Source organism: Gastrolobium bilobum, unplaced genomic scaffold, assembly GCF_033153095.1.
Source record: "Gastrolobium bilobum isolate Gb01-03AN ecotype WA unplaced genomic scaffold, APGP_CSIRO_Gbil_v1 utg60503, whole genome shotgun sequence".
Lineage (NCBI taxonomy): Eukaryota > Viridiplantae > Streptophyta > Magnoliopsida > Fabales > Fabaceae > Gastrolobium > Gastrolobium bilobum.
This window is the reverse complement of record NW_026896511.1, coordinates 23,505-37,068: the sequence shown is the minus strand read 5'-3', so window position 1 is coordinate 37,068 and position 13,564 is coordinate 23,505. Positions and strand designations below refer to the sequence as shown.

General features: G+C 33.3%; 2 protein-coding genes and 1 pseudogene across 2 annotated transcripts; 2 read left to right on the top strand and 1 right to left on the bottom strand.

Annotated features, from left to right (window-relative positions):
- The first annotated feature begins 2,234 nt into the window (after window positions 1-2,234).
- On the top strand, window positions 2,235-3,501 carry LOC133300153 (probable xyloglucan endotransglucosylase/hydrolase protein 10). Its single transcript, XM_061499652.1, has 4 exons — window positions 2,235-2,424; window positions 2,503-2,603; window positions 2,689-2,882; window positions 3,099-3,501. Exons 1-4 carry the CDS (start codon window positions 2,235-2,237, stop codon window positions 3,499-3,501), a joined length of 888 nt encoding a protein of 295 aa, XP_061355636.1.
- A 2,729-nt stretch (window positions 3,502-6,230) lies between these two features.
- On the top strand, window positions 6,231-9,307 carry LOC133300158 (uncharacterized). Its single transcript, XM_061499659.1, has 5 exons — window positions 6,231-6,392; window positions 6,487-6,591; window positions 8,410-8,480; window positions 8,600-8,662; window positions 8,785-9,307. The coding sequence occupies exons 1-5, from the start codon at window positions 6,329-6,331 to the stop codon at window positions 9,088-9,090; spliced, it is 609 nt and encodes a 202-aa protein (XP_061355643.1). The 5' UTR covers window positions 6,231-6,328; the 3' UTR covers window positions 9,091-9,307.
- Window positions 9,308-9,867: 560 nt separating this feature from the next.
- Window positions 9,868-12,079, bottom strand: LOC133300145 (cysteine-rich receptor-like protein kinase 10; annotated as a pseudogene).
- Between the last annotated feature and the right edge of the window lie 1,485 nt (window positions 12,080-13,564).

Sequence of the window (13,564 nt, the reverse complement as noted above, 5' to 3'; positions counted from 1 at the left end):
GGTGGGTAATTTTTTTCATGTAGGAATTGAAACCCGGTGTAGAAGTAGCATAATTTTTATTTTAAACAATAATATTCTTGATTAATTTAATTTTTTTGTGAAATTTCCTTCGAATTCTGGAAATTATTTTCAGACCATAACCGACTGACTCGGTCAATCTTTAAGGAAGTGATCGATGCTCCCTAAGATCTTTTACCCCACTCACAATATAATAGAATTTTGCTTCCCAAAGCAAAGTGTCAATAAGCAACCAGTACTATCATTTTGTGCAAGAATTGAAATATGGTACATCATATATTATTTTTGTCTTTTTTTCATATTTATTTTATTTACTTATCTTTAATATTATTGGATCAAAATCTTAAAAAAAGAGAAATAGTAAAAACTAATTCAGATTCTAATCTATTGGTATTAAAAATAAATAGAGAAGAGAGACATGAAAATAAATAAATAAAAATATCTTATCCCTAAAAATATACATGGCTGTTCTAAGTCAACAAAAAGGAAAATAAATTCAAAGAATTTTAGAGATATTTGAATATTACGAGAACTTTAATAATAATATTGGAATAAAATTATTGTATAAATAAAATTTAATGTTATTCACCTAATACCGGATTATGTTTGTGGGAGATATTAAAAGTACAAATAATATAATACTATTTTTTTTAACCCAAGGATTCATGTACCCCCTTTTATTGTTTTTTATGTAATTAGATTTTTCTATAGTTTTCTCTTTCAAATGACTCACTCACTCAACTTGATTTCTCTTTTTCAACAATTTTCCATCATTATAAATTGGCACAAATTAAGAAAATATTACATGCATTACTCTAATATACAATAATCAGTTTTTTTTAATATTAACAATAATAATATCAATCCATTTTTCATTATTATAACTAATAGAGTAAATCAATTTTCGATGTCCGTCAACCTTGACTCCAAAACTAACACCAACTTATTAATAGGCATAAACTCTTGTCTTCTCCTGGTAATATTTGCCTGTATTTTATTTTTTTAAATCTACCTTGTGAAAAATAAAACCACTTAAATTTGTTCGACGGCATTTTAGTGTCATAAAGGAGCAACGGCCCAATCAAATGACGATGCTTGTCCGTTTATTGATATCAAGTGCAACTCGTTTTTTGATTTTACATCTAATCCACAGCATGTCAAAAGTTACCTTAGATTTCCATTTCATTCTTTGTGAATACTCTTTACTTTTATTTTTGGTAAGTTTGTGAATACTCTTTCGTGGGCAAAATAACGCACTAAACTATAATTTTAAATATAACTAAAATATATGTTATATTTATAAACTTTTTTGTTTACAAATTATATTATGTATTCTTTATACATATAGGGAAAACTGTTTATCCTTTTAAATGACATAACTTATATCATTTCACTCTTACAAAGTGGTGGGACCCATACCATTATTTTTTTTGTCAACTCTTTCTCTTCCTTTATCTATCTCTTAAAATGACACAACTTTACATCCTTTAAAATGATACACACTTTTCCCATACATATATTATATTTATAAATTTTTTTGTTTATAAGAGTTTATAAAAAAAAATTGTAGAAATATAATTATGCTCTGTAACTAAATCAATGACGTCCCTACAAAGGAGGGAAGGAATAAATCTTTGGAAATCCTTAGAAAAATGGAAGCTTTAAAACCAAGTTATCCTAAGAGAAAATCTCTGGAAGCAAGAAAGCAAGAATGTAGTCAGCTTCTCATTCTTGCAAACTTTCTTTTGATAAGAGAGGAAAAAAGCTTTTCTTGAGAATGCACTAGTGTGTGTCCAAAGAATGGTATATATTTTGAGACCCTTATTCTGATCAATCTGATTAAAATGAGTTTCCCTGTGACAAGTTGGGTTGGAGATCAGGACTCACGGATGGCAATATTCTTGAATTCATCATTCAATTTGGCTCGCCGATAAAAAATTAAGCAGGTTAATGTGGCGATTCACATCACTTTTTGAGTACGTTAACATTTATTTATGTTGCAATGTGAACTCTTAACAAACACACGTACTCTCAACTATGAAGATTCTGACATCTGAAAAATCCTCTGCTTCCTTCTAAAGACATTCTTAATCTAACAAAGCAGACATTGTCCCTATTCGCATACTTGTCACCCTTCCATGCAATGCCTATATATATATATATATAGCTTCTTCAATATCAATTACAACCTTCAGACATATTCTTTCACAGGAATCATGAGCAACTTCCACAAAGCACTTATCTTCTTTGTTGGGTTTGTTTCCTCAATTTTTTTTCAAATTTCAACTGCATCTGTCGTTTCAACAGGAGACTTCAATAAGGACTTCTTTGTGATATGGTCTCCTACCCATGTAAACACATCGGCTGATGAACAGACAAGAAGCTTGAAACTGGATCAAGAATCTGGTAATAAGTATAGCTTAACTAGCTACAATATCAATGCTAAAGACTCCTTTCTTAATTACTGAGTTTGGATCATTGTAGGAGCTGGTTTTGCTTCGAACCAGATGTTTTTATTTGGGAAAATTGACATGCAAATCAAACTAGTACCAGGTCATTCTGCAGGCACAGTCCTGGCCTATTATGTAAGCAACCCTTTACTCTTCTTTTATTCTGTTTGTTTTGAATTATCAAAATATAGACACAAATCAGTTTGGTAATATATTACAGTTGACCTCTGATCAACCCAATCGAGATGAGATAGACTTTGAGTTTCTAGGTAATGTCTCTGGCCAGCCATATATTTTGCAAACAAATATTTTTGCAGATGGGTTTGACAATAGAGAGGAGAGGATTTATCTGTGGTTTGATCCAACAAAGGACTTCCATACTTATTCTGTGTTGTGGAATCTGCACCAGATTGTGTAAGCCATTTCTTACAATCAACAAAACCTCTTTATAGCCTGGACTGTATTGCTCTTCAATCCTTTGTACTTGGTTAATGAGTAGAGGAAGCATAGCTTCAAATAATTAAACATAATTGAAAAGTTTCATGTGCTTAAGTTTCTGTCCATTTAAGTTTATTTAGTACTGTGTCTCCAAAATGATAGTTGATGCAAAGTTAATTTTGCCTTTTGCAGGTTTATGGTGGACATGATTCCTATAAGAGTGTACAGAAACCACGCGGACAAAGGAGTACCATTTCCTAGATGGCAGCCAATGAGTCTGAAAGTGACATTGTGGAATGGTGATACGTGGGCAACAAGAGGTGGCCAAGATAAGATTGATTGGACAAAGGGACCCTTCATAGCTTCATTTAGAAATTACAAGATTGATGCTTGTGTGTGGAAAGGGAACCCGAGGTTTTGTAGAGCATCTAACCCTACCAATTGGTGGAACCAATACAGCTTTAACTCACTTACATCTACACAAAGAAAGTGGTTCAAATGGGTTAGGAAATACCACACCATATATGACTACTGCCAAGACAATGAGAGGTTCCAAAACAATCTTCCAAGGGAATGTTCTCTTCCAAAGTATTGACAAAAACAGAGGATGATTACTTCGCTTTCTCTTACTTTTCCTTTTGGTTTTATTTTCAAGCGAAAAATTCACCGATGCCTCTGTGATTTACTTCAGAATCATCTATGTCTATGTCCTTGTGTTTTTTTTTTTCTATTACATATGTCCTTGTTGTTTGCAAAAGGGTATGTTTTTATCACATATGTCCCTGCGGTTTGCAAAAGGGTATGTTTTTTTATCACATATGCCCCTGTGATCTTTTATTTTATACAAAGCACAAGGGCATATGTGATAAAAAAAATCACAAGAGCATAGGTGATTCTGAAGCAAATCGCAGGAGCATTGATGAACTTTTCCCTATTTTCAAATACGCTGTCACAATTATTCGTGAGTTTAATGTTAATAAATCACAAGCTAGCTTTGACATGGCTAGTACCTTTATTCTTTAGCCGAGTAAATATCATTTTTAGTCCTCAGCAAATTTTACGATCCTCGCTTTAATCCTTAGCAAATAAAAAGCTCATTGTGGTCCCTAAGAAATTCAAAATGGACTCATTTTAGTCCTTTTAGGGACTAATATGAGTCTTTTTTGAATTTGTGAGAGACCACGATTTCAACTAAATTGGTCTATTTTGAATTTCTTAGGGACCACGATGAGCCTATTTATTTGCTAGGGATTAAAACGAGCATCGTGAAATTTGCTGAGGACTAAAAAAAGTATTTACTCTTCTTTAGCTTGTACAATTATAATGTTTTAATAAAATTTTCAAGCATTATAATTACAATTATTTAAATAAATTATTTGGGCAATATGATACCAATTATGTAATAAGGTATGTCAATATGAATACATTTCTAAAAAGGAAAAAAAATTCTCTAAATAATGTTCTTAATGAATTATAATATATTTTTAATTATTGGTGTTTGCCCAGATCTTCTGTGGCTGTTTCCATCAATGTTGGGAGCTCCTCTTGTTATTTTATTTTTGAGACAATGATTTGACAGCCAGATATATAAAGTTTGTTCTCCTATATTTAATGCGCTGGATTTAGAGTGTAAATGGGTCAGACCGGTCTACAGGGACTTACGATCTGGCCTATGTAAAGCCTGACCCGACCCGGCCTTTGAGGTAATTAGAACATGTAAAGGCTTGTAGGTAACCCTGTGTAAAAATAAAGTCATTGGCTAAATATAAAAGGCCTGGCCTTTTGGCCTATAGGCTCTTTAAGTTTTTAAATAAAGAAAAATATTTATCATATAATATTATTTATATTCTAAAAATTATTAAACCTAATTTCTTTTCTTTTGGTATGCGCCGCTTCTACATGAGACGCTCTCACGAGTCTCACTTTAGTTTCTTGAAATATTGTTTAATGAATGAGATATTTTATTTTTATTTATTTATTTAACTTGCAATATGATAGGCTTAAAAGGCCTCATAAGCCATGTAGGCTTTTTATTTTTAAATAACAGGGGCAGATATGACATTTAAACTAAATCTTTGGTAAACTCATAGGTCAGATAGGCTAAACATTTTTTTGTGTAGGCTTAGGCCATAAAGAGCAAAGTCTGACCTGCCCTGGCCTAATTACACCCCTAGCTGGATCCTAACAAATTGAGGGTGTCCAATCAATTGGCGAGTTTATATTGGATTAATATGCTTTCAAAAATCTATTAAAGAGATTTCGTAGAGATTTGCATATCACACTATGCATTATCATGAATGGCTGCACAACAACAGTTAAGAAAAAGTATAACGTGTGCATCTAATTGATTAACATTTTATTTAGGGGAAAATGTTTGTCTTTTTAAATAACATAACTTATATTCTTTCATTCTCACAAAGAGGTAGGACATACACCTTTATATTTTTTTGTCCACTCTCTCCTCCTTTATCTATCTTTTTCTCTCACTTAAAATGACACAACTTTACATCCTTTAAAATGATACACATTTTTCCCTTTTATTTATAGATAAATTATTTATATATATATATATATATATATATATTATATACTTTTTCTTAATTGTTACTATGCACACACACTCATTTTGGTGGCCGTGTCACTTATGTGTCTACCTGATTGACTTAACACTTTATTTATAAATGAATTATCCATAAAAATAGAATTATAAATATTTTGAAAATATTTGGGGCTCCATGTCTGATAGCTGGTGATATGATAAGATTGATATCTTATTTAATAAGATTATTATTATTATTTTTTTTGGAGTTACCTAACCCTAATTATCTCTTTGAGACGAGTTGGCTCCCTCCGGTATCCCCACGAGCTTCGAATCTTTGAGCCGGCTATGGGACTAATCCGGAGTGCGGGGGAACAGTGAAGATTATTTCTTTATTAGGCTGTTATTTGTTTTATAAAAATTTAATAACATATATTTTATTTTTTGATTGAATTCTCCAAATAAATTTTGGATCCAATTTATTTAATAATATCAACATAAAATTTTATCCAATAATACAAAATATATATAAAAAAAAAATTATTACTAACGTTCATTTTACTAGTTTTCTCTCTCTCTTTTTTATTTTTATATATTACTAGTTTTCTCTTTTCAATATCTCATCTACCTACAAACGACTCAAGCCCAAGCCCAAGCCCAAACCCAGTCAAATAATTTAAATAAGAATAACATTAGGCCATACGAGCCCACAACAAAGTCCCAAGAAGGATAAGCCCAATTTTCTATTTTTTATTTGTGTTTTCATAATCTATTTTCCCCTTAAACCTATTCGCCCCTAGTTCCTGGACAACGTTTCCATTCACTTTCCTTAAACCCTCTTCGTAACGGTCCGAGGTTCGGAGAAGCAGAGCTGTTGAGTTAGATGGCAGAGAGAAGCAAAGAGCTTCTTCAGTTGGAGCACAAGGGCATGCCCTTTTCGGCCTTAGGTCTCTCTATCTTTATTCAATGAAAATTTGTTATCTATCCTCTCTCTTTTTTTATGGGCTCTCTAATGATAAAGTTGCTTTTGTGTGTGTGCAGAATCTGCTCTTCTTGTTTGTGATAATAAAAGAGAATCAAGCACTCAAACTAAGAGACTCCCGTCTGATGACACGCCCTTGACTGACCCAGTTCCTCCAAGCCAACGTACTGTTTCAAATTCATCTCAAGTTCTTATTTTTTTTTATACCTTTTTTTTTGTACTTTACTGACGCTGGGTTTTCTTAATTGGAGAAGTGGGACTTGTGTTAATAATCAAGTTCTATTTTTTCTTCTTCTAATTTTTCTAAAATTCTTGGTCGTTATTATTGTTGTATTTGTTTATTCATGTTTAATTCTGATGCTTAACTATCATTATTATTATTATTTTTGGGCGGAGTGTTTTAGAATTACAATGTTTCCTTAGTATACGAGGGAATTAACTGATACTGCCAATAAATTGGCACATGTTTTTTTCTAGTTGTGACTACTCTGGTTTGCTTCATATGTAAAGTCTCACCTTTATGATTCAAATCTCATTACTGGGCTATGGTATGCCTTTACAAGTGTTCATAATGATGCTTAGGATATACATGGCACCTATGATTCATGGGTACTCCTAAATAATTGTCGTACCCGTAACACCACTTATTTGGTACACTTGGGTTTGCACCTAATACTCACTCATCAACTTTTGTTGGTAAGTTGTTTAGCTTTTACTAAAACACACTATCATTGTTGTTAGAATTGCATGATTAAAGACACTCTTTCGATTCATATCATGTGATAAATCGGAGATGGGTTCAAATCATTCTATACATGCATGAATTGATGCAATTCCGTATCACAAATAGGAATCATGATTCAGCGATTTGTTAATTTTTTCTTTCCCTTTTGCTTTTCTTTTTTCAATTCCCATAGAAGAGTTCGAAAATTCAAATAAGCTTAAATTGTTAATTGAAAAGGAACTAAAAGAGTGCTACTGAGTGAACCCTATTTGGCTATTCCATTGTTCTGTTTTCATTCTGTTGAAAAAGGGGCTCCCTAGAGTCATTAACTTACTTTATGCATCTTATTTGGCTATTCCTTTGCTCTATTTTCATTCTTCTGAAACATAGGCTTCATGGAGTAATTATATTGACTCAGTTATGACTTATGACTTACGATTTTGTTTTGTGAGACTTATGGTTAAGTTATTTTGTCACTTCCTAATTTAAAATTATTACATTGAGCATTATACTTTATTTATATGATATATTTCAAGCTATTTTTCATTGTATATTTGAATCTAACGATTCGATACGATTTTTGATTCTTGATTTGAATTGTAATTTGATTTGTATCCATGCAACTTATCACCCAATTACGCTTTAGTGTGATGGACTTATATTTATACTATATTACTTTATTGTTATTAACCACCTTTTCCCTTGAATTCTCAGTCTGAACCAGTTCTCCTCTTCTATAGGAGTCCCTAGAAAGGGTCTCTTTTAGTTTTACGTGGTCTTCAACTTACTTTTGGTTTGATTCACATGACACTGGTGCTCACCTGGTCTTGCTTGCCAAACAGACTGGCTTTTTAGCTGCTATTCTTACAAGTGAAATAGTTTAAGCAGGGAAATCAAAGTTCAAGATCTTATATCATATTGGCGATCCAATATAAACTCAAATACTTGACTGTCTCTTTTATTTGTCTGTGCATGATGATCTTGGTTGGGTTTTCTCTGCCTTTTCATGTGCATTTTTGTATGTGGTCGATCCCTTTATTAAATCAATAGCTGCTAAACTTATGGTTTGAAGAAAAACTAAACTTGAATATAACAGGACAGACAGGAGATATGTTGCCTTTTTCCCTGAGATTTCTCTGTTGAAATGGCTATATCTTACACAACCTGGTTATATTCTGGTCATAAGCATTGAATTAGTTGTTTGAATATAGCAAAACTCTTTGAAGATGAAGTTATAAAATTTAGTTTATTTATGCAGTTTTAGGGAAGGTTAAAGACTTCCTAGGAGTGATGTCAGAAGCAAATAAGCGGCTGGAACTTGATGCAAAGGTTAAAACTTGATTGCTGAATATTTATTGCTTGCAACCATTTTCTCCCTTTATAGTTTTTTTTTTTTTTTTTTTTTTTTTTTATATTCTTATGGCTTTAGTTTTTTTTTTTAAATGTAGGACCGTCGTGAGAATTATGATATTGAAGAGCTAACTGGAAATGAATCCGAAGTTATTGAAATGGTCAGTCTGTCTTATATCTCTCTTTGCATATCAAAAACCCCTCTACCTACCAGTATATGTTTACTGTACGGACTCGTAAATAGTGGATTAAATTATTTATTTTTGGTTTCATTATCTTGCAGGATTTGATGCTTGGTGTTGCTGATCTTCATACACCTGAGGCTGTGGCTGCTGCTGAATCTGCTATTTCCAGATGTCAGCCTGTGATTTCATTGGCTGCAGATGGTAGTGAAACCGATTCAGATGAAAGTAGTGCTGATGATGACAATGGGGATGATGAAATTGAAAGCAGTGATGATGATGGAAATGATGTTGAAAAGCCTTTTTCTCCTGTTCAAAAATCTATTTCTGGTAAAGAAAAAATTCATGAAAAACAAAGGGGAAATCATCATTCGAAAAAACGTCCGAGAATAGTTGAACTATCATGAGTCCAGTGTATGGGATGGGACTCGGAGTTAGATGCTTGAGTTGTATTAAATTGTTAGTAGAAACAATTTACTGAGATTATTGCTAGTAGAATCACAATACACTTTCGTATCGGGGGTTGGAAATTTGGAATTCACTTTTACTTTTGGACTATGTCAGAGTTCTATATGTCCTCGATAAGAAGTCTAATGTATTTTTAAATTATTGCATACGTGCATTCTGTAAGTTACTGTCACTTGCTAGTTTTCTCTCTACTTGGCCAACGTGAAAGAAGCTAAAATACGCAAGGAACAAAGCACTATTTTATTACCACAAGCTGTGACAAATCATAACAACTAACGAAGCAAATAGGAAATTTAGTATTAAAAGTAGATTATCTCAGTGTTATAGTCCCCGTTTGAGGAAGCACTTGAGGAAGATGGCGGAGATTCTATATCTTGTCCAGCAGTTGAAACTTTTTCAGATTCAAAATATATGCCTACAGAAAATGGAGGTGCAGACGATTGAGGAAGATCAACTGTACTTGTCCTTCAAGCTATAGATTTCCCCTGAGAATTATTGTAGGCCTAGCTGTGCTACTAGCAGAATAGCCCTTGTCTGCATTTCATAAACTGAAGGTCGCATTACACGTTTCTTGTCTCACTTAAACAAAAGGATATATGGTCCATGCAAACAAGAACTTACACGTGTTCCAAGACTTTGTATTTTGGTTGAAGAATTGAATTTGTTTACTCTAAATCCACTTTGTTTATGAATATCATCACTACAATAAAAGAAAACTAGCGAGAATGTAGCTCAGTAATTGGAGCCTCGTCGACCGATGCCTGAGCTGATTTAGTGGTGGATTCGCTTGGTCTTGTTGCCCCTGAATTATACTCCACATAAAATGCAGGTTCTGAAGGTAGCGCCAGAGTGACGGAATAGCTATTAAGCATCAGTACAACGGAAGCCATGGTTGGTCTGCTAGCTACATTTTCTTGAACACAAAGTAACCCAATGTGGATGCTTCTCATTATTTCATTTCGTGAATCATTGTTTAACATGGGATCTATAATATTTGTGGCTGATCAGTCCCTCCAATTTCTCCACATCTGCAAGAATTTTCTCAATATAAGTTAGATTCCACTTCTGCACTAACATAGGCTAACACATAATCTTCTAATTCCTTGCTTTCTTCTAACTTCAAGGAATATATAATGGGAAGAAAATGATGACTTACAAGGCTCAGTAGATGCTCTATATTCTCCCCTTGACCAATGCTGCAATTTTTCTGGCCACTTACAATCTCAAGAACCAGTACACCAAAACTAAAGACATCTGACTTCACTGAAAACTATCCATGCATTGCATACTCAGGTGCCATATATCCACTACATAACAACATTGACAAGCTTGATTAAGCAAAATCTTTTCACAACCATCTCCAGTTTTTAGTGTCTAAGCCCAATGATAATAATAACAATTAATAAGCTCTGGTACATTCGAATACTTACTAGGTTCCAACAATTCTATTTGTATCCCCATGAGTTTGGTCCACAATAAACAGTCTTGCCATGCCAAAATCGGATATCTTGGGACTCATCTCTCCATCTAAGAGAATGTTACTTGCTTTGAGATCACGATGGATAATGCGCAGCCGAGAATCCTCATGAAGGTAAAGAATGCCTCGAGCAATACCAGCAATGATTTTGTAACGGCTCTCCCAATTTATTTGTGCTCTCTTGGTTTGATCTACATATACACACAAGCCATTTGAATATTAATACTATGTAATTAAGCTTAGTCTTAAGTCACAATAGAAGTAATAGAGGTATAGTCCAATTAAAAAGGCATTCAAACGTACCAAATATGAAGTTATCAAGGCTTTTATTAGGAACAAATTCATAGACAAGTAGCCTTTCTTTTCCTTCCAGACAGAAACCAAGTAGCCTTACTAAATTTCGATGTTGGAGCTTAGCCACTAAAAGCACTTCATTCTTGAATTCTAGATCTCCTTGAACAGAATCCTTGGACAACCTTTTGACTGCAATTTCTTGTCCATTGGAGAGACTACCCTGAAAATGTATCACAGTCAAGAATAGTAAATTCTCAGCAAGTAATTGAGTATACCACATTTTTAATGAAGAAGTGATATTTAAAAAGTATTATCTTACCCTGTAGACAGCCCCAAATCCGCCTTGTCCGAGTTTATTAGATTCAGAGAAGTCATTTGTAGCTTCTCGAATGGTGTTAAAGTTGAATTGCAATGACTCAGTAATTTCAATATCATCATCATCATCATCATCTTCTTTTTCTTGAGCTTCACGTTGGGAACGGGGTTAAACAAGTGAGTTATTGCATGTGATACAAGAGCATTACTTACAACTAAAGTCTTTCGCCACAATTATAGAAATGGTTCACTGCCCACTCAAACTAGCACTGTGGCACTATCTTTTAAAACACTAATAAAGCACTATCTTTTAAAACACAATAACATTCAGTTTACTTTTTTCATCCACTAACTAGACTTCATTTTGGTTCTTTGGCAAATTTCTTTAGTGATTAGCCGCCTTTGTCTTATTCATCAAATTTGAGTTTGGATTTCTAACAATTCCTAGGAGTGTTTGACTAATAAATGCTTTGAACCATTTTATATATATATATATTTATTTATTTTTTCTGCGAAATGAATGAATAACGTATCTTGCATTATTTAATAGAAGGAATCCTGTAAGGTTTGTGAGAAAGAGTTCAGTTATGATTAATAGTACACTCCCGTCCCTTTAAATTGTGGCACTAGTGTTTATAATAAGTGACTGTAATTCCAAGCTCAGAGAGAGTTTCAGACTTACTTCCAAAATATTTCCTTGGCTTCCTCGCTCTTAAATAGATGCAGATGAAACAGAGCACCAAAACAACAACAGCAGCAGCAACCGGCACTGCTATGACGATGGCAGTTCGTGATGTGTTGCTCTTTCCTGCACAATCAGTATCCTCGGACGGAGGGTCCATGGATTAATATTAGTAAAATATCAGTAATTTCACTTCACCGGCAGAAACGAAAACGCACTATATATAGCCAATGGCCCAGGGACAATAATCAATTGTACCGTTCCCCGTTAGTCCATTTCCAATGAAAGACTCCTTGTAAATGTATAATATCCTTTCGGTTATAAACAAATAATATAAAATCAGAAAATCACTCATGTGTCGTTGATCTAATAATTTAATAGGCTTGAGACCAAATAGTCACGAGTTTGATCCATAGGACAGGTAGATGGAGAGCTATGTAGTGTCGACCCTATAAAACTATTAACACCGCATGAAATGGTTGCTTTACAGTTTCACTTATCAATGATAACTTAGGTAATTCAACTCATGTATGCATTACGTATGTCTGCAACATACTAAAAATATATGAGGAACCCAATCATACCCCTACACCCAAGGATGTCGCCTGCATGTACGGCACACTATCATATCTGCATATATATCAACACATTATGCCATAAATTATCTCAAAAGATATCAAACATATCAGTGTATAAATTATTTTTCAAAAATATACCATGCATATTAACCAACCTCCCATAGAGTTTGGTGAAACCAACAAGGTATTAACCCTGAGAACCGAAAGTTTACCTTTATCAGTAACATACTTCAATGTACTTGCAATATCCAAAGGACCACAATCACAGGCCTTCATAAAATCACAACCTATTTCAAAGATGTAATGAGAATTAACAAATATAATAGTTTATGACGTTCATTTCAATTTTATCTTTTACGTAGTCATTATTTATGTAGGGACACTAACTTAAGGTAGGAGGATCTAAGTTCATTCCCTAAGGTCCCACAACCTTAAAACATCACTTACAAGCACTATAAAGTCTATAAATCATTTCCTTGAAGAACAATCGAAAGAAACCAACTATATATGCGAATACAACCTCAAACCTTCTTTACCATTTTGAAAACTAGAATTGCAACTCTTTACTAAAACTTCTAATATTTTACTATTTAATCTATACATATCAATCTTTTCAATGACATATTATAAGTTTCAATTGGAGTTGTATAACTCTCGTTACATCTTTTGCAAAGTGACTGCTGCCAATTAAATTTTTAGAAACCAAGCCGCGACTTTAAACTTAAATTTTGACCAATTCACTTATACAATGGCTACTAAATTTTACAGGATTGTAGCCCTATGTGTTAGCTTCGTATAGGTCTAAACTTCACTCAATTTGGAGCTCTGTAACTCGAGATATCGCAATTTTACTAAACTATGTCGCTGTTGTCTCACAGAGTAATCGATTATTGCATTTTTCTAGAAAGTATTTGAATATTACTCGAAAAAGTATTCGAATACTTTTTCGACATAATGTAGAAATCAGTGTTTTTAAGGCATATTTGACCTCTAATGAACCCTCAAACTTGTTTAGTCATTTAATCAGCATACCAACACGTTTTAAACACATAAACAACTTCAAGACT

Coding starts and splice junctions, on each gene's coding strand:
- LOC133300153 (XM_061499652.1), top strand. CDS start 2,235: ATGAGCAACTTCCACAAAGCACTTATCTTCTTTGTTGGGTTTGTTTCC. Junction 2,425..2,502: donor GAAACTGGATCAAGAATCTG/GTAATAAGTATA, acceptor GGATCATTGTAG/GAGCTGGTTTTGCTTCGAAC. Junction 2,604..2,688: donor GCACAGTCCTGGCCTATTAT/GTAAGCAACCCT, acceptor AATATATTACAG/TTGACCTCTGATCAACCCAA.
- LOC133300158 (XM_061499659.1), top strand. CDS start 6,329: ATGGCAGAGAGAAGCAAAGAGCTTCTTCAGTTGGAGCACAAGGGCATG. Junction 8,481..8,599: donor GGCTGGAACTTGATGCAAAG/GTTAAAACTTGA, acceptor TTTTAAATGTAG/GACCGTCGTGAGAATTATGA. Junction 8,663..8,784: donor AATCCGAAGTTATTGAAATG/GTCAGTCTGTCT, acceptor ATTATCTTGCAG/GATTTGATGCTTGGTGTTGC.